General features: G+C 41.6%; 1 protein-coding gene across 5 annotated transcripts in view; it reads left to right on the plus strand.

Moving 5' to 3' along the window:
- The window catches only part of smad1 (SMAD family member 1), a 101,721-nt gene that overhangs the window by 48,607 nt on the left and 32,148 nt on the right, over window positions 1-20,966 (plus strand). For 3 of the 5 annotated variants that reach the window (XM_072570065.1, XM_072570161.1, XM_072570253.1), the window contains exons 3-4: window positions 9,769-10,020; window positions 13,167-13,289. In XM_072570065.1, coding sequence (XP_072426166.1) covers window positions 9,769-10,020; window positions 13,167-13,289 — 375 coding nt within the window. The remainder of the gene's footprint in view (window positions 1-9,768; window positions 10,021-13,166; window positions 13,290-20,966) is intronic. The other 2 variants (XM_072570346.1, XM_072570441.1) reach the window with 2 other exon arrangements.

A 20,966-nucleotide genomic window follows, 5' to 3' on the forward strand; every position in this document is an offset into this window, starting at 1 on the left:
CAGCCTCAGACGTTCCAAGGAAAACAATCCCAGCCTATTCAGCCTCTCCCTATAGCCCAGATCCTCCAACCCTGGCAATATCCTTAAGTCTTTTCTGAACCCTTTCAAGTTTCACAGTATCCTTCTAATAGGAGGGAGACCAGGATTCCATGCAATATTCCAACAGTGGCCTAACCAATGTCCTGTACAGCTGCAACATGACCTCCCAACTCCTGTACTCCATACTCTGACTAATAAAGGAAAGCATACCAAATACCACCACTACCTGCGACTCCACTTTCCAGGATCTATGATCCTACACTCCAAGGTCTCTTTGTTCAGCAACACTGCCTAGGACCTTACCATTAAGTGTATAAAAAATGCCAAGATTTGCTTTCCTAAAATGCAGCACCTCACATTTAGCTGAATTAAACTCCATCTGCCACTTCTCAGCCCATTGGCCCATCTGATCAAGATCCTATTGTAATCTGAGGTAACCTTCTTTGCTGTCCGCTACACCTCCAATTATTAAACCTTTGGGACTTGCCAGTGTGTAAATATTATCATGCACTGGATGTATATGTGTGTATGTTACCTTTTTTAAAAAGTTGCTTCACTGGTCGAGAGGAGTGCTATTTGTAGTTTTATTTCTTGTGCTCCATTCTGACTGAGATTTTTAAAATAAAATCCTAAGTCAAATGGAGTATCAACTCCACTGTCAGCTGATAAACTCAACAGCTTGGCCCTAGGCTAAGCCATTTGTAAGACACACTCTCTATTTTTTTAAGTCCTGTTAGACCATTGAAAGCTGTTAATCCAACCCAGGGGAATGGATCAAAAATCCTCACCCTTGTAACCAATTACCTATCCCCCTTATCTCTACTAAATTTTTGATAGCATGTGCCCATTTCTCCTGTATCAGATTTGTGCCTCTCCTGCTGTATTTAAAAAAGCCTAACTAAAATCACATCATAACCCGGAGATATTGCTTTCCTACAGTTTTAATTTTACGCTACAATCTGTGATGCCAAGTTGGTCTGCTTCCTTTTGCTTGCTTCTGCTTAACTAATCATGCCCGGATCATCTCAACTGTAGCTTCTTTCTATCTCAGCACCATCCCCTCAGAGCTCCTAAAGATTCTTAAGATTGTTTTATCATCGTGTAGTGCCCCTCAGTGGCACAAGAGGCCAATATGGCGTCAGCTTCTATCTCACCTCATGTTCAGCGTTGCTTCCTTGTTCCCTCCCTTGCCACATACCCATTTGCACACCTGAACCTGTTATCAGACAACTCGACTGTCATTCGGAGGAATTGGATGAATATAGATTTTCAACAGCGAAGTTTATTGGGAAGACCAATGCCACCACCCAGTGTCATGATAAACTCTTTAACCTTGCCACAAACTCCATTACTTCCAAGGTGAGCCAGACTTCACAACCTTGTCTAATTTATCCCCAAGCTATTGTGTAGCATGTCCTCCTCTTGGTGAAGACAGCATCCACTCTCGTGTGTCATTTAGACCCTTCTGTGGGCAAACAAAAATGATCATCAAAGAACCTACATGGTTCAGCAAACCTGTCCCAGTTGTGATGCCTGAATCATCGTGGTTGGACAACTCCTACACTGTTTTACCAGGTCACTTTGGAGAGGCTAGAGATGACATCCAAGGTCAGAGTGTTGTCTGATACCTTATTCAAACAAAAGATGTGTGTCTCTTTTTTTTTTAAAAACCTCTTTCAAACACAAGTTACGTGTATGGCCCCTCGTCAGGAGGTTCCTCATTATAGGAAAAGGTTATAAGTTGGCAAAGTATATCTCATATACGAGAGAATTTTAACTGCGTTTATAAGCTTTATACTATGAAGCTTGATTTCTTGCAGACCAATAAATTTGAAAATGGCTTTTTAATACTTTGAACCCACACTGTTCAATCTCATAATCAGAACAAAGAAAATAAAAGCACAGGAACAGGCCCTTTAGCCCTCCAAGCCTACGCGATCCAGATTTTCTATCTAAATCTGTCACCTATTTTCTAAGGGTCTGTATCCCTTTGCACCCTGCCCATTCATGTACCTGTCTCGTGACATCTTAAATGATACTATAGGGCATGCCTCTACCACCTCCGCTGGCAAAGCGTTCCAGGCACCCACCATCCTCTGTAAAGAATTTTGCACGTATTTCTCCCCTAAATGTTTGCCCTATCACTTTGAACTTGTGACCCCATGTAGTTGAGTCCTTCATTCTGGGGGTAAACGCTTCTTGCTATCCATCCTGTTGATACCTCTCATTTTGTAGACCTCAATCAGATTCTCTCTCTTCTCTTCTCCCCCCCCCAATCTCTATCTTTCTAATGAAAATATTCCTAATCTACTCAATCTCTCTTCATAACTAGCAGCCTCCATACCAGGCAATATTTTACTGAACCTCCTCTGCACCCTCTCCAAAGTATCCACATCCTTTTGGTAATGTTGCAACCAGAACCGTACGCTGTAGTCCAAATCTGGCCAAACCAAAGTCTTATACAACTGTAACATGCTTTTTCACCTCGTCAACCCACTATCCTTGCCTCCAACGCCTCATTATTTACTGCAAGTTCTTAACTGATCCAAGTCATGCTAGCTGAGCCTTTGTCCCACACAACACAAAACTTAACTCTTTCCCTACCTGCTCACACCTTATAGACTTTCTTATTCCCTCCTTTTATCATTGCATGATAACTGATGGCATTACCAGCTTTCATAAGATTCCGGCAGCCAGTACTTAAGCAAGTTATTGATGCACAACATCCAGTGATTATAACAACAAAAATTATTAGTCCTTTACAGTAAATCAAATTTCAAGAATCTCCAATGTGGAAAAAATTCACCAGTAAAGTTCTTAAATCCACAGTCCTTAGTGACCATTCCATCCCCACCAAGTCAAGTGGAAATGAGCCAGTCTCCCAAATCTCCTTCAGTAAAGTCCATCTTGAAAACAAAATTCACTTTGTCCTTGTGCATCTCTCCACAGAGAAATGTGAATTCTTAGAAAAGGGCAGTTAACTACTTAACAAAACTGACGAGACTCCTCCTTCCAGAGATGCTTGAGGTGGAGGATACTGGCACAGCTGAGCATGCTGCAGCTACCGCAACAGGCTAGGTGAATGCAGCATTCTTTGCTGCTTCTGTTCCCGCTCTGCTGTTTAAATGTAACAAAGCCAACTGGCTGTTGTGATATTAGCTTGAACAGTGAACCTTCATATCCCTTAAATGATCGAAAGACAAGGTAAAGCTCATGTGATTTAATATTCACAGGAAGGCCACTGACAAAGAACACACCAACCTCCTCTTCACTGTTGTTAGCTTCTTCACTTTATGTGCTCGTGACTGGGGAGCTGATTGAATTCGTTGGATCAGGTTGTGGAGGGGGGATGGTGATCCGAAGGTGTGCTTTACCTGGGAAAGGAGAAACTCCAGAGGAGTTGTTAGCTGCTGGAAGTATCTTTGAATTTCCTCTCTTTCCTTCCTTGCCAAGTTAGTTAGCAGTATGAAGACGGTCGCACATTTAACTGCACTAAATTGTCTGCCTATTTCAAAACTTTTTGAAATCTTGAAGTCGAGTACTTCACTGTTTCTGACGTTATCAAGTTTTATATAATCCATAAACTTCTACATTGTACTGCCGAAACAATTCAGTCAATTATAAGCAACAATCCTAAAATCCAAACCTCTGAGGACCCCATTCATCTTATTCGAGCATTAGCCAAGTTTCAATTTGTTAAAGGAGAAAGTGAGGACTGCAAATGCTGGAGATGAGAGCTGAAAATGTGTTGCTGGAAAAGCGCAGCAGGTCAGGCAGCATCCAAGGAGCAGGAGAATTGTCGTTTCGGACATGAGCCCTTCTTCAGGAATGAGGGAAGTGTGTCCAGCAGGCTAAGATAAAAGGTAGGGAGGAGGGACTTGGGGGAGGGGCGTTGGAAATGCGATAGGTGGAAGGAGGTCAAGGTGAGGGTGATAGGCTGGAGTGGGGGTGGGGGCGGAGAGGTCAGGAAAAAGATGGCAGGTTAGGAAGGCGGTGCTGAGTTTGAGGGTTGGGACTGAGACAAGGTGGGGGGAGGGGAAATGAGGAAACTAGAGAAATCTGAGTTCATCCCTTGTGGTTGGAGGGTTCCTAGGCGGAAGATGAGGCGCACTTTCTCCAACCGTCGTGTTGCTATGGTCTGGCGATGGAGGAGTCCAAGGACCTGCATGTTCTTGATGTGGGAGGGGGAGTTGAAGTGTTGAACCACGGGGTGGTTGGGTTGGTTGGTCCGGGTCTCCCAGAGGTGTTCTCTGAAACGTTCCACAAGTAGGTGTGGCCTGTCTCCCCAATATAGAGGAGGCCACATCGGGTGCAGCGGATGCAGTAAATGATGTGTGTGGAGGTGCAGGTGAATTTGTGGCGGATATGGAAGGATCCCTTGGGACCTTGAAGAAGGAGGCCAGCTGGGTTGTACGGTCTTTGAAGAAGGAGACCATCTGGGTTCCAATACCGTACAACCCAGCTGGCCTCCTCCTTCAAAGACCGCAATTTCCCCCCAGACATGATCGACAATGCCCTCCAACGCATCTCCTCCACTTCCCGCTCCTCCGCCCTTGAGCCCCTCCCTCCAATCGCCACCAGGTCAGAACCCCACCGGTCCTCACCTACCACCCCACCAACCTCCATGTACAGCGTATCATCCGTCGTCATTTCCACCACCTCCAAAACGGACCCCACCACCAGGGATATATTTCCCTCCCCTCCCCTATCAGGTTTCCAAAAAGACCACTCCCTCCGTGACTCCCTCGTGAGGTCCACACGCCCCACCAACCCAACCTCCACTCCCGGCACCTTCCCCTGCAACCGCAAGAAATGCAAAACTTGCGCCCACACCTCCCCTTTACTTCCCTCCAAGGCCCCAAGGGATCCTTCCATATCTGCCACAAATTCACCTGCACCTCCACACATCATTTACTGCATCTGCTGCACCCGATGTGGCCTCCCCTATATTGGGGCGACTGGCCGCCTACTTGCAGAACGTTTCAGAGAACACCTCTGGGACACCCGGACCAACCAACCCAACCGCCCTGTGGCTCAACACTTCAACTCCCGCTCCCACTCCATCAAGCACATGCAGGTCCTTGGACTCCTCCATCGCCAGACCATAGCAACATGACGGTTGGAGGAAGAGTGCCTCATCTTCCACCTAGGAACCCTCCAACCACAAGGGATGAACTTAGATTTCTCCAGTTTCCTCATTTCCCCTCCCCCCACCTTGTCTCAGTCAAATCCCTCGAACTCAGCACCGCCTTCCTAACCTGCCATCTTTTTCCTGACCTCTCCGCCCCCACCCCCACTCCGACCTATCACCCTCACCTTGACCTCCTTCCACCTATCGCATTTCCAACGCCCCTCCCCCAAGTCCCTCCTCCCTACCTTTTATCTTAGCCTGCTGGACACACTTCCCTCATTCCTGAAGAAGGGCTTATGCCCGAAACGTTGATTCTCCTGCTCCTTGGATGCCGCCTGACCTGCTGCGCTTTTCCAGCAACACGTCAATTTGTTAAAGGAAAGTAACGTGAAAGCTGTCAGGAAACTTATTTCAAAAGTCTGGAACAGCAAGAAAACAACAATGTTTTTTGTGCTTTAGCAATTGACGAGGCAGTTTCAGTTCAGATTTAAATCTCCAAAATTTGTGGGAAACAAATGCTGAATATTTTAAAATATGTTACCCAAATTACACGACAAGTTTGCCGATGATACAAAGTTAAGTGAATGGCTGCTCGTTCTGAGGTGGGGAGGCTGCAGAAAAATTTAGACAGTTTAAGCGAGTGGTCCAGGAAATGGCTGATTAAAATTCAATTTGAGCAAATGTGAGGTCTTGCACTTTGGAAAAAAGAGTACAGGTATGGATTATTTTCTAAACGGTGAGAAAATTCATAAAGCTGAAGTACAAAGGGATCTGAGAGTGCTAGTCCAGGATTCTCTAAAGGTTAACTTGCAGGTTGAGTCTGTGGTTAAGAAAGCGAGTGTAATGTTGTCATTTATCATGAGGATTGGAATATAAAAGCAGCAATGTGCCGTGCCTACTGAGACTTTATAAAGCTCTAGTTAAGCCCATTTGGAATAACAATTTTGGTCACCACACCTCAGGAAGGACACACTGGCACTTGTGTGTCCAGAAGCAATTCACATGGATGATTCCTGGAATGTTAGACCTAACCTATGATGAATGGCTGAGGATCCTGGGATTGTATTCATTAGAGTTTAGAAGGTTTAGGGCAGATCTAATAAAAACTTACAAGATAATGCATGTCTTAGAAAGGGTGGACGCTGGGAAGTTGTTTCTGTTCGGTGGGGAGTCTAGGACCTGTGGGCACTGCCTTAGAATTAGAGTGGGTCAGTTTAGAACAGAAATGAGACATTTCTTCAACCAGAGAATGGTGGACCTGTGGAATTCATTGCCACGGAGAGCAGTGGAGGCTGGGATTTCAATGTCTTCAAGGTAGAAATTGATAATTCCTTGTGAGATCAAGAATTTAAGGGCTATGGGGAGAGTACGGGTAAGTGGAGTTGAAATGCCCATCAGCCATGATAAGTGGCAGAATGGACTTGATGGGCTGAATGGCCTTACTTCCATCCTGTGTCTTATGGACAAGCATGTGCATGGTGTTTACAACTGCCTGCAGATTTTAAGTGCGTTTTACATGGTAGTTCGTCATCATCAGAAATCTACATTAAGGTTTTACCTTCATGTTCTGGACTTTGGGTAGGAAATATGATTCACAATGAAAATCTAAAATCTTTTCAACTTAAAACCTCAAATATATCTTTCCCCTTCTCAGTCAGCATAAGCTTTCTGAGGTGAGGTGTCCTGAACCAACATATTATAACACTGATGGAAAAGACATAAAAAGCATTATAGTTAATTTAGAAATTGATATGTAGTTGCATTTCCAGAATTAGTGGAACATCAGTAATTTGTGTCAGATTAAGTCTGATAAATTTGAAAACTCATTTACTGTTCAGTTTTCTATAACTTGTTATTCAACGGATGAAAAAGTCACCCAGCTTCTACAATGGTTGGTGAACTTTGTATCAATCTGAGAATTATAATGCAAGCTTAAAACGCAAAGATCTGTGCTAACGCACTGGTTGAGATTTTAATATCTATTAATCATATGTTAATAATTTTTTTCTTTACCCCTGAAGATATTAACCTTGGTTTTATTGTGATATGTTGTGCATGTCCTTTCAGTTTAAAATGTATGACATTTGCATGAAGGGAGGGAGGAAGGTTGATATGTAGTCTGATAGTCTATTGCTGATTTGGAGTGCATTGTAGTGTCATTAATCAGCATTACTCATCCACTTTCATACTAATTTCTGTATTGATATTTTATTATGTTAGCTGCTGTTCCTTGCACAGACTCCATATTGATTTTTCTGACTGTCTGTGGTTGAGAAATGACAGACTGATTGCAATAGGTGAGATGACCATCAGCTTGATTAGCTCATATCAAGGTTCTCTTGCAGACTCATACACAAAGGATCATACAGATTTACTGAGTAATGCAGTCATGGGTACTTTGTAATCCTGTACTGTCAATCAGAGGATAACGGACATTTATAGTTGTGAACAGTCAGCTGTTTTGATGCATTCAAAGATTAAAATGCATCCTGTTATTGTACAAGGACATGCCATGACATCAATTTTGTTTTAATGGCTCCAATACTTTATTTTCTGTACTCGTATCTTGAAAAGCAGATGATTAACAAAAAAAAATTATTCAATATGTTAAACTATTTAATGTTTACTGCAGATTTGGAAAATGATGGGGAGATAAGTTTTTAGGTTACTGTTCCTGTTCTTGTTTTTATTTTTCCTCTTATGGAATGTTTGTATTCAATCTACCTACCCTGTCAGGTAATTATGTTGCATGGCATTAAAGAATTCTACAAAAACTAAGAAATGCTATGGATGCGATTTTCTCTCAATGCTAAGTTTGACGAACATGCTTTGTTTCAGAATGTGTGATACACTGGTTCATTTGCTGTGCAAAATGTAATTTTTGAAATGGGGGATAAAACTCTCTCAAGAAATGAAATCCAAGAGTTGCCATTAAATCTTAGTGTAACTTTGCTACTAGTGTTCCATATCAGACCCAGGCCAAAGAGAAACAGTTGCCTATTTGGATTTCCCCATGAGCCCTTCTGAGACAGGGAATAATGATCCATCATTAATTGCCCTGATTCTGCCCGTCTCCCACTGCCAGAAATGGCCTGCGTTTTTGGTTCTGAAATCAAATTTTCTGTTTTCCATTGAGATTGATGCTACCACCAATTGGATAATAGTCTTATAAAGTGAGATTGTACAACAATTTTGAGTCTGCCAGGACTAATCATCACTCTCCCTTCATGAAGTAGAAACATTGACTTCCCCTTAAATTGGTATTCTTGTGAATTGTCCTGATGAATGCGAAGTATTGATAACCTTACACAATGCACTTTCAAATCGCTTGGCATATTTTGTGTGTCAGTGTTTTGTCAGTATCTTGTTAATGGAGACTATAACTCATATTACCACTACATAGCAATATAACCCAAACTGTAAGTGGCCAAAGCAACTCAGTATTTGAGACATATATGCAATGTGGTTGTGAAGAGAAAAAAGCAGGTTTTTTGAAAACATAGCCGCATTTTTTATGTCTGAGCATGTCAAGTATAAAAAGCCTACATGTGCTGCAAGTTTTTAAAAAAGTAAACTGGTCAAACTCTTCTTGTCTGGTTTTGCAGGTGGGTGTTTTTGGGGAGGAGGGGGAGTCCAGTTTGATGAGTTGGCTGGAAGGGTGGTTTGCAATGCAGTTGGATTCCCCTCTCTCTTTCCCCCCCCCCCCCCAGCAGCACAGATTTTTTTTCCACACTGGCTGAGGTTACTGTAAAGGTCCTGCCTACTCAGCATTGTCCCTTGTCAGCTGCTTAAATTCATCACCAGCTGTGTGTCTCCAAAGACGGTGCAGCCTTGTGGTCCTCTGGAACTTCTCTTCTGGTGCACTCTAAATTGACAGTTTGAAATCCTTGCATTCGACCTGAAGTGTGCTAGATGAAAAGTTTGGCAGCCTGTCTCTTTTCAACAATGCTATAAATTCTGATCTCTTTCTTCAGTTAACCGTGGGTGTCACGTGTGTAACAAACATAGAAAATGCTGGAGAACCTCAGCAATTCCAGCAGCATCTATAGAGAAAGAAGCAGTTAACGCCTCAAGGCAGAATGCAAGCTTTCAGAGCGCTGCTCCTTTGTCATGTAGGGAGTTGGCCGCACTAACTACCTGATGAAAGAGCAGTACTCCGATAGCTTGTACTTCCAAATAAATCTGTTGGACTATAACCTGGTTTCGCGTGATTTTTAATTTTGTCCACCCCAGTCCAACACTGGCACTTCCACATCAAGTCAGAAATGACAATGCTGCAGAACCAAAGTTACATTGAACTCAAAACATTAACTCTGCTTCTCTGTCCACAGATACTACCAGACCTGCTGAGTTTTTCCAACGTTGTTTGTTTCATATTTCCAGCATCCACAGTTTTTTAAAAATTTTGTGTCTTTTAAATGCATTAAATATCTACCAGTTATGGAGTAGTGGAAGTGGGCATAATGGTAGATTTAAAAATATGTACCATCAGAGATATTTGTTTATACTCTGCACTTTATTTGCTAATCAACTGCAGGTTTAAAAGACTTTTTTGTTGGAGAATATTTCATTTTTTTTAATCTTCCCTTTTGTTACAGTTCTTCCTCCAGTGTTGGTTCCAAGACACAGTGAATTTAACCCACAACATAGCCTACTTGCACAGTTTCGTAATTTGGGACATAACGATCCTCCTATGCCACAAAATGCTGCCTTTCCAGTTTCCTTTCAACAGCCAAACAGCCACCCGTTCCCCAACTCTCCCAACAGAAGTTATCCCAGCTCCCCAGGAAGTAGTACATATCCTCATTCTCCAGCCAGTTCTGGACCAAGCAGCCCATTTCAGATACCAGGTAAGAGTCATATTGTGCTTTGATAATATTCCTTAACCATCCTTGCTATTGCCTTCATTCTTGTATTAACTACCTAAATTGGGTCTAAACAAAGTTAGTTTACTTTTATATGCATCTCCTACCAACACTTTTGAACAGGAAGTGGGTGCCTTTGACATCATGGTCTGCCCACAATGCAATGGAATTGGGCTCTTTGTTACTGCCTGTCCCTTGCTGGCCACGCCTTGCCCATTCTTGCTGCTGATTGTCCCCATCACCCACTCAGACAGTGGCGCAATACGTGAGGTAGTGCTTGATATACTAAGGGCTCTTGAGCAGTTTTCTCATTCATTTTAGGGTCACCGGGTTGCTGCATGAAATAAACTTTAAGCATGAAATCATTGTAAAAGTCTGCTGTCAGTAGTATTGAAGGGGCTACAACTGCATGGGCTGTGAGAGCACTCTCAACAGTTGTGAGGACAACAAATGCTGCTTAAATGTATTGCTGAAATGCTTCCCTTCTCTAGTCCAAAACAGCTGTCTTTAGGGATTTTTAATTTTCAGCTCAATATTTGTGAAGAAGTATCAAAGGAATTGGGGTAATGGAAATGTATGAAAAATAATCAATCTGACTCCTATGGACACAGAAATGAGTTATGACTGTCTCTTTCGAACAGTCAGTGGATGCTTGGAATTCACTGCCATAGACAGATGTGCAGTAGTATAATCACATTCGAGGATAAGCTGGTCTGGTCTAATAAATGGAACATAGCATCTGATTGATTGTTACACTAAGGTTGTCAGGTACAATTGATAGCATGCTTCCTCTTGTGAAAGGAAAACAGACTGATTTGATCATGACTGCAGTCATAATGGTTTTCTTCACTGAAATTGATTCTGGGAGGGAAGGTCTGTTGTTTATAACTCCTGAGTAAGATAGAAGCGATTGTTACATAGGGTGAAAGATTACTGTTGATTATTTAATTTTAAAACAAATAATTGAAATTTTTAGATTAACTTGTTTAAATGTTCAATAATTAATACCTTTTTGGTGCCATGAGTCTAGAATTCTAAATTAAATTGCTGAAACTTGATCTCCTAACTTCACTGAAGAAACGAATACTTGACTAACTAAGCATGAAGTGTTAAAAGAACAGCAAAGCTGAGTCACTCTGAAATTAATTTTGATGAGCAATCCACAACTAAAATGTATTTTAACATGAAGACTGCTCGTTTAAAATTTGAAATAGTTTTCTAAAATATAGAGAAAAATAAACCTAACATGATGAAGCATATAATTTGGTTCACTAAGCTTCTAAATCTGTATTGGACAGTTGCATTTAAATTTTGGTTTTACTGTTTCTACATTCCTTTTCAAATCAAATAAGTTGTTTATCACTAGTTAATAGAATAGATGTACTTTGACCTTTCTTGGTTTGTCTGCCCTTAAAAATAACAACTTGCCTTCGGCATCCAGTTATCAGATTAATCTGTTGTTTCTCTCACTTTTAAACAGTTCAGTTCGCATGTGAAAAACATTTTTACATCAGTTCCAAAATTCCTTTGCAGTTGATCTCTTGTCTTGTTTTAATATTGTGAACTAAGTTAGTGCTGAATTTGCTTATCCCAAGTCTCCCATCTATTGGGAGAAAGTGAGGACTGCAGATGTTGGAGATCAGAGTTGAGAGCGTGGTGCTGGAAAAGCGCAGCAGGTTAGGCAGCATCTGAGGAGCAGGAGAATCAGCGTTTAGAGCATAAGTTTGAATGCAGCCTGACCTGCTGTGCTTGTCCAGAACCCCACACACATATTCTATCTATTGGCCCTGCGTGCGACTGAAAAAGCATACATTTCCACTTATGATAAGCATGATACTTTGTCACAGTGATTAGCTTTTAGATAAGTCATTTGGACTAGTTGGTCTGTTTCTGTACTCTAGATATAATGTCATTGTTCATATAATTGCACTGCTTCCAAGTCTCCAATGACTTCATTTCCACCGTGCTTCATATCCCACTACTTGAATCTCTCTCATGTACTCTTGTGTCTCTTAATGTGGTACTGTCTGTTGCAGTGTTTCCATATGGCAACAAGTTCTACATTCTTGCTGTTCTCTGTGCACTGATTCTCATTTAGTGCTTTGATGTACAAAGGAACCTCGATTATCCGGCATTCGATTACCTGAATTTTGGAATATTTCGAACAAGATCTCAAAGTCCCGATGCTTGGCTAAACTATGTTATCCAGCATTTGATTATCCGAACATTTGATTACCCGAACAAAATACTCCCCACCCTTGTAGTTTGGATTGAGGTTCCTCTATTAGTCATTTTCTTATTTGTGTCTTATATGCTGATGAGTGCAAAACATTCTCTTAATCCTCACTATCAAGCTTATTTATTTTAAAGACTTCATCAGGCCGTTACTTAATGTTCTTGAGAAAAGAACCTTTACTTTCTCCATCTCTCCTGATAGTTCCACTTTTTTGATTCTGACTATATAGCTTAACATTGTTTATTTTGTTTGCTGCTTTTCACTGGTTAAGTCGCACATCTAATAGTGTCTAGAAAATGTTCAATTCAAAATGAAACCAATTCCTTCGCATTCATCATATCATATAGAGTGTCAGAACTTTTTCCCCATTTATACTCAATTATGGATTGTCGTCACATGAATAGTTTGTCATATTTTATTTGATCCATGGCTACCTCAGTCAGTTACTCTGCAACCCAACTACACTCATTTGTCTCTGAGCACTGAAGTTCTGAAGACAAATCATGCTATTTTAGTTTCATAATAATACAATCCAGAGTAGGCCATTTGGCCCAGTGAGCTTGCTCTGCCATTCATTAAGATCACGGCTGATCTATCCAGTGGACTTACCAGTGGATCAGAGTCCACAACACTCCACTCAATAGTCTTTCCCTATCCCAGCCACATAACTTCACTCCTCCCAAATATTCAGTGCTGTTTATCCTTTAACCACTTTGTCTTTCTTCAGCTTTATCTAGAACTTTCACTACCTTGAGTTGAACTTGCAGATTTTAACATTGATATTTCCTGAATTAAGTCCTGAGATGCTTGCATTTCTGCAGTGACATATTTTCATTTATTTGGAGCCACTTAGGAATTCACCGTACATAGTTGTAATTTTGTTATCTATCGACAGCAGATACTCCCCCTCCTGCCTATATGCCTCCAGATGATCAAATGACGCAAGATGGTTCACAGCCCATGGAAACGTCAAATGTTCATGTACCTACAATACCACCACATCTAACCAACAGAGCAGGTAAAGAATAGGAATTGCAAACAAAACCTGAAAACATAGATCTTGTAACTTTGTTTGACCCAAGAGAAGTGTCTGTTGGAACATGGATATTGATGGTAGCTGATTTATTTTGATTGTACATATGACTCAGTTTGGAACTGTATACTGTGAATCCTTCTCTAACAGGGTCTAAAGCAGTTGATTCATTAATTTTATTTAGTTTGCATTGATGCTTCACCATTTTACGCATATAATGCATTTTCTCTGAAGTTTTCATAATTGGACTTGGACACTTTTGGTAGTTGTTAGTTGATCTGAACTCAGCATGTTGAGGGGGGAATGGTGTGGTGAGGGGTAACTTTTAATTGATTACTATCTTCATGATCTAGAGTGAGGAAAAGCATCAAGCTATAGGTCCACAGTAGATCCAGTGACATCCATTTGAAATTATATAGGAAAGAGAACGTGGTTGAGTTCGACATTTCACTGTTCGCCATTTTCTTGATGCTCCATGTTTAAGTTGCATATAAAAAATGGGTGTTTGGAGACATGTCCAAGATCATATGAACATCCAAGTCAGGAGCAAGAATAGGCCACTTGCCCTTGAGCCTTCTCTGCCTTTTGACAAGGCCATGCTGATCTGAATGTGGTCTTAACCCATTTCCTATCTGTTGTGTGGTAAATCAAGAATTTTCAAAAATATTTTAAAAATATTTTTAAATATTCAATGACTTTGCCTCTACTGCTGTCTGTCTGGGGGAGAGGGCAACCCTTAATCTCCTCACTCTATCCCCTTGTTTTAATCTATTTACTAATTCTTGTCTGTCCTACAAGGAGAAATCCTTTCAGCATCCAACTTGCTGAACCCCTTTAGAATCCAGTATGTCTCAATAAGGTTATCGATCATACTTCTAAATTCTAACCTGTCTAATTAGTCTATATAACATAACCCCTTGTTCCAAGGTATGTGTTAAGGTTTGCAAAACAAGCCATGTGTTTTTTGTTGAGCTAGAAAATTCAATGAAGTGATTACTACTTATCTCCAATTATATTTTTGAATGTTGAATATGAGTAGACCAAACTTATTGCCCTAATATGGTGCTAGAATGTCAGCTCTTTGAACTGATGTGTAGCCCTGTAGGGCTAATGTGCCTATAGTGAAGTGCGGAATTGTAGAATATTAAACCAGTGATCATGAGGGGTAATATATCCAGGTCAGAATAATATGGAACCTGGAGTGGCTGTTTCCACAACATTGCAGCGCTTGTTCTTTTTGGCCATCAAGGACACAGGAATAAGCTGCTGTTGAATTAAATGTAGCTAGTTGTGTTTCATCCTATAAATCATGCATACCACAAATAATGTGCCAATGGTGCCTTGGAAAGATTTTGAGCTGGATGGCAAGAACTACAAATCCACTAACATCAGGAGTGCGATAGAATACTTGCCACCAACACAGATGGGTGTTTCTGTAACAACAGATAAAAGGTCGTGATACAGACCAGAGTTTTTTTTGAAGGTGAAATCAGATTACACACTTTTTGCAGGTTTTGCAGTCTCTTAAGTTTGCTCATGTTGCCACAAAGTTGCAATAGTCTGTCCTATTCAGTTACTGGCCTGAATTCACAAGTGAAAATGCTGGAAAATCTCAGCAGGTCTGGCAACATCTGTAAGGAGAGAAAAGAACTGACGTTTCAAGTCTAACTGACCCTTTATCAAAGCTAAGCATTTTAGCTTTGACAAAGGGTCGGTTAGACTCAACGTCAGCTCTTTTCTCTCCTTACAGATGCTGCCAAACCTCCTGAGATTTTCCAGCATTTTCTCATTTGGTTTCAGATTCCAGCATCTGCAGTAATTTGCTTTTAACTGGCCTGAATTAATGCCTTAGTATTAGGAGTTTGAAGACACTTCAGAAAGAAGTGTTGAAGAATTGGGAAATAGCTGGTCTTTGACTGTGTGACTCTACTCTTGCAGAGATTGTTCTAACAGGTACTTACATGGTATTGATATTATCTGTCTTTTGTTATCCACAGCCTAGCTGTTTTTGCAAATGTATACACTAAAATTCTCAGTAAACAGCCAGACTGGTCTTTGAAAATAGTTAAACTGCAGATGCTTTCCTGCAAAACACCTGTTTGTTTGTGTTAAGAGTGAAATGAATATCCATTGAGAAGCATGACCATGATGTTGGTGAAATATGATTTCAGCCACTGCAGTATTTTTCTTTGACTCCCATTAAGATGACTTATTTTATGCCTGTTGATGTCTTTTCTTAAATGCCATAAAATTGAGGACAAGTATTCTTGCCTCTGCTCTAGAGTTCAGTTCTCCTGTCCATGACTGATGCTTGGAGATGAGCAGTTCTGACATTATCCAGTTTGTACATTAGAACATAAAACAATACAGCGCAGAACAGGCCCTTCAGCCCTCGATGTCGTGTCGATCTGTGAACTATTCTCAGCTCGTCCCCCTACGCTATCCCATCTTCATCCATGTGCTGATCCAAGGATTGTTTAAATCTCCCTAATATGGCTGAGTTCACTACATTGGCAGGTAGGGCATTCCACGCCCTAACCATTCTCTGCATAAAGAACCTGCCTCTGACATCTGTCTTAAATCTATCACTCCTCAATTTGTAGTTATGCCTGCTTGTACAAGCTGACGTCATCATCCTAGGAAAAAGACTTTCACTGTCTACCCTATCTAAACCTCTGATTATCTTGTATGCCTCTATCAAATCCCCTTTTAGCCACCGCCGCCTTGCCAGTGAGAACAGACCCAAGTGTCTCAACCTTTCCTCGTAAGACCTTCCCTCCAGACTAGGCACCATCCTGGTAAATCTCTGCACCTTTTCCAATGCTTCCACATCCCTGCCAAAATATGGCGACCAAAACTGTATGCAATATTCCAAGTGTGGCTGCACTAGCGTTTTGTTTAGTTGCAGCATGATATTGCGGCTCCGGAACTCAATCCCTCTACCAGTGAAACATAACACACTGTATGCCTTCTTAACAGCACTATCAACCTGGGTGGCAACTTTCAGGGATCTATGTCCATGGACTCCAAGATCCCTCTGCACATCCACACTACCAAGAATCTTTCCATTGACCCAGTATTATGCCTTCCTGTTATTCTTCCCAAAGTGCATCATTTCAAATTTATCTGCATTGAACTCTATTTGCCACCCCTCAGCCCAATTCTGCAGTTTATCCAAATCCCCCTGCAAACTGTAACATTCTTCCAAACTGTCCAATACTCCACCGACTTTAGTGTCGTCTGCAAATTTACTAATCCATCCACCCACACCTGCGTCTGAATCATTTATAAAAATGACAAACAGTACTGGTTCCAAAACAGATCCTTGGGGCACACCACTAGTAATCGGACTCCAGACTGAATATTTTCCATCAACCACCAATCACCTTTCAGAAAGCCAGTTTCTAATCCAAATTGCTAAATCAACTTCAGTCCCATGCCTCTGCATTTTCTCCAACAGTCTACCATTTTGAACTTTATCAAAGGCTTTTCTGAAGTCCATGCATACCACGTCAACTGCCCTACCCTCATCCACATGCTTGGTCACCTTCTCAAAAAACTGAGGTTTGTGAGACATGACCTGCCCTTGATGAAACCATGTTGACTATCTGAAATAAAATTGTTGCTTGCTAGATGATTATAAATCTCATCTCTTCTAATCCTTTCCAAAATCTTTCCTACAATAGGAGTAAGGCTCACTGGTCTATAAAGTATTAACCAAGTATTGTTTAATGACCAATTTCAGTGAAGTTTTGGAAGGAGTTGGTTGATAAGCAGTTTCCAAAGCAGTAATTGGCTCTGTTAGACTTAACTGTATTAGATTTTAACTTGTGGAAACACATGGTCAGACAAATGCGATCGTTTTAGCAATGTGTTACCAGGAAGTGGCTAACTTTCAAGTCCACCTCTATAGCTGTGCAAATGGGATAATTGAAACCTATAGCTATTTTGTACTATACCCTCATGAACTTTTTTGTTGCATGCAGTGAACTGTATTGGCTAGTCACAGGCATCAGATGTAGTGAAGACCTCTGGATGAGGCCAGATAGAATGATGCATTTTGCAGTTTTGGCTGAGGATATTTGCATCTTAACTTTGTTCCTGATACTCAAGATGTGGAGGTGCTGGTGTTGGACTGGGGTGGACATAGTCAGAAATCTCATGATAACGGGTGATACTCCAACTGTAAAATTCTTTTACTCCTGAGGTTCTTTGCATGATTGATGCAACTGCAACACACCAACTTCTGTGAACAAGCAACCAAATTTATGAAGCACAGTACAGTGCAAGCTAGGTGACCCCCTTTCTCCCTCTTCACAGGCATGCGAAGTCAGGTCAAAGTGAGGCACTCGACAAAGGAAACACATCCCCTTTATACAGGCCAGTTGTGCAATGCTTACTGATACTCTGGCCACTCTTCCACAGTCGCATGGCCACTCAAGACAACTCCCTATCACTGTGACATGTTATCCCAGGTACACTGGCAGGATGAAATCATCCTCTGAGATAATGCAAATGCTAATGTTCTAATCCTGTTATGCAGACGATTTCCTGACTCTGATTCCAAGACAATACAGGTGCAACATACCTCTAGCCAGAAAGCATTTGAATTGATAGTTTAACTTGTCTGGTCTCCTTCCTTTCGGAAGGATGTTCCCAAACTTGAAAGGGCTCAGAAAAGATTTACAAGGATGTTGTCAGGGTTGGAGGATTTGTAATTTCAAATAAATCTGTTGGGTGTTAATTTCTGGGTCTGTGGGTTGTGAAGGAGCAAAAATGGCCTTTGCAGTGATATGTACTTATAGTCAGATGTGGGAGTTTAAAGAGAGTTTAAGGGTTACTGTGGATTATATCTGCCATAAATGCTGTTGGATGCAAATCTTATCAGATCATGTGGATCGGTTGGAGAGACAGATAGAAGCGATGAATTTGCAACAGCAACAGTATGTGATGGATGGCAGATAAAGGAAAGGGGGAAAGTCTCAGATACAATCACCATAGATAGGTTAACTCCAGGAAGGGTAAGAGAGGTAGGCAGCTAGTGCAGGAGTCTTTTGTGGATATACCCATTTCAAACAGGTATGCTGTTTTGGAAAATGTAGGGGGTGATGGATTTTCAGGGGAACGTAGCACGGACAGCCAAGTTTCTGGTATTGAGACTGGCTCAAAGGCAATGAGGAGTACGTCGGATTCCAGGAGATCAATTGTGTTAGGGGATTCTGAGGTCAGAGGTACAGACAGACGTTTCTGTGGCCAGCAGAGAAAAAGCAGAATGGTGTGTTGTTGCCCTGGTGCCAGGATCAAGAATGTCTCAGAGAGGGTGTAGAATGTTCTGACGGGGGAGAGGGGCCAGTAGGAGGTCATTGTCCACATTGGAACCAACGACATTGGAAGGGAAAATGTTGAGACTCTGAAGGGAGATTACAGAGAGTTAGGCAGAAATTGAAAAAGGAGGTCAAGGGTAGTACTATCTGGATTACTCCCAGTGCTACGAGTGAGTGAGGGCAGGAATAGGTGGATAGAGCAGATGAATGCATGGCTGAGGAGCTGGTGTGTGGGAGAAGGAGTCACATTTTTGGATCATTGGAATCTCTTTTGGGGTAGAAGTGACCTGTACAAGAAGGTCGGATTGCACCTAAATTGGAAGGGGACTAATATACTGGCAGGGAAATTTGCTAGAACTGCTTGGGAGGATTTAAACTAGTAAGGTGGGGGGTGGGACCCAGGGAGATAATGAGGAAAGAGATCGATCTGAGACGGGTACAGCTGAGAACAGAAGTGAGTCAAACAGTCAGGACAGGCAGGGACAAGGTAGGACTAATAAATTGAACTGCATTTATTTCAATGCAAGGGGCCTAACAGGGAAGGCAGATGAACTCAGGGCATGGTTAGGAACATGGTACTGAGCTATCATAGCAATTACAGAGACATGGCTCAGGGATGGGCAGGACTGGCAGCTTAATGTTCCGGGATGCAAATGCTACAGAAAAGATAGAAAGGGAGGCAAGAGAGGAGGGGGAGCGGCATTTTTGATAAGGGATAGCATTACAGCTGTGCTGAGGGAAGATATTCCTGGAAATACATCCAGGGAAGTTATTTGGGTGGAACTGAGAAATAAGAAAGGAATGATCACCTTATTGGGATTGTATTATAGACCCCTAATAGTCAGAGGGAAATTGAGAAACAAACTTGTATGGAGATCTCAGCTATCTGTGAGAATAATAGGGTAGTTATGGATTTTAACTTTCCAAACATTGACTGGGACTGCCATAGTGTTAAAGATTTAGATGGAGAGGGATTTCTTAAGTGCTTACAAGACAATGTTCTGATTCAGTATGTGGATGTACCTACCAGAGAAGGTGCAAAACTTGACCTACTCTTGGGAAATAAGGCAGGGCAGGTGACTGTGGGGGAGCACTTTGGGGGCCAGCGACCATAATTCTATTAGATTTAAAATAGTGATGGAAAAGGATAGACCAGATCTAAAAGTTGAAGTTCTAAATTGCAGAAATGCCAATTTTGACTATATTAGGCAAGAACTTTCGAAAGTTGATTGGAGGCAGATGTTCGCAGGTAAAAGGATGGCTGGAAAATGGGAAGCCTTCAGAAATGAGATAATAAGAATCCAGAGAAAGTATATTCCTGTCAGGGTGAAAGGGAAGGCTGGTAGGTATAGGGAATGCTGGATGACTAAAGAAATTGAGGGTTTGGTTAAGAAAAAGAAGGAAGCATATGTCAGGTATAGACAGGATAGATCGAGTGAATCCTTAGAAGAGTATAAAGAAAATAGAGTATACTTGAGAGGGAAATCAGGAGGGCAAAATGGGGACATGAGATAGCGTTGGCAAATACAATTAAGGAGAATCCAAAGGGTTTTTACAAATACATTAAGGACAAAAGGGTACCAAGAGAGAGAATAGAGCTCCTCAAAGATCATCAAGGTGGCCTTTGTGTGGAGCCACAGAAAATGGGGGAGATACTAAATGAATATTTTACGGTAAAGATAAGCCAGGGAACTATCGACCGGTGAGCCTGACCTCGGTGGTGGGCAAGTTGTTGGAGGGAATTCTGAGGGACAGGATGTGCATGTATTTGGAAAGGCAAGGACTGATTCAGGATAGTCAGCATGGCTTTGTGCGTCGGAAATCATGTCTCACAAACTTGATTGAGATTTTTGAAGAAGTAACAAAGAAGATTGATGAGGGCAGAGCAGTAGATGTGATCTATATGGACTTAAGTAAGGCGTTCAACAAGGTTGCACATGGGAGACTGGTTAACAAGGTTAGATCTCACGGAATACAGGGAGAACTAGCCATTTGGATACAGAACTGGCTCAAAGGTAGAAGACAGAGGGTGGTGGTGGAGGAGGGTTGTTTTTCAGACTGGAGGCCCGTGACTAGTGCAGTGCCACAAGGATCGGTGCTGGCTCCTCTACTTTTTGTCATTTACATAAATGATTTGGATGCGAGCATAAGAGGTACAGTTAGTAAGTTTGCAGATAACATCAAAATTGGAGGTGTAGTGGACAGCGAAGAGGGTTACCTCAGATTACAACAGGATCTTGACCAGATGGGTCAATGGGCTGAGAAGTGGCAGATGGAGTTTAATTCGGATAAATGCGAGGTGCTGCATTTTGGGAAAGCAATTCTTAGCAGAACTTAT

This window comes from Chiloscyllium punctatum, chromosome 1 (genome assembly GCF_047496795.1).
Source record: "Chiloscyllium punctatum isolate Juve2018m chromosome 1, sChiPun1.3, whole genome shotgun sequence".
NCBI classification, from domain to species: domain Eukaryota; kingdom Metazoa; phylum Chordata; class Chondrichthyes; order Orectolobiformes; family Hemiscylliidae; genus Chiloscyllium; species Chiloscyllium punctatum.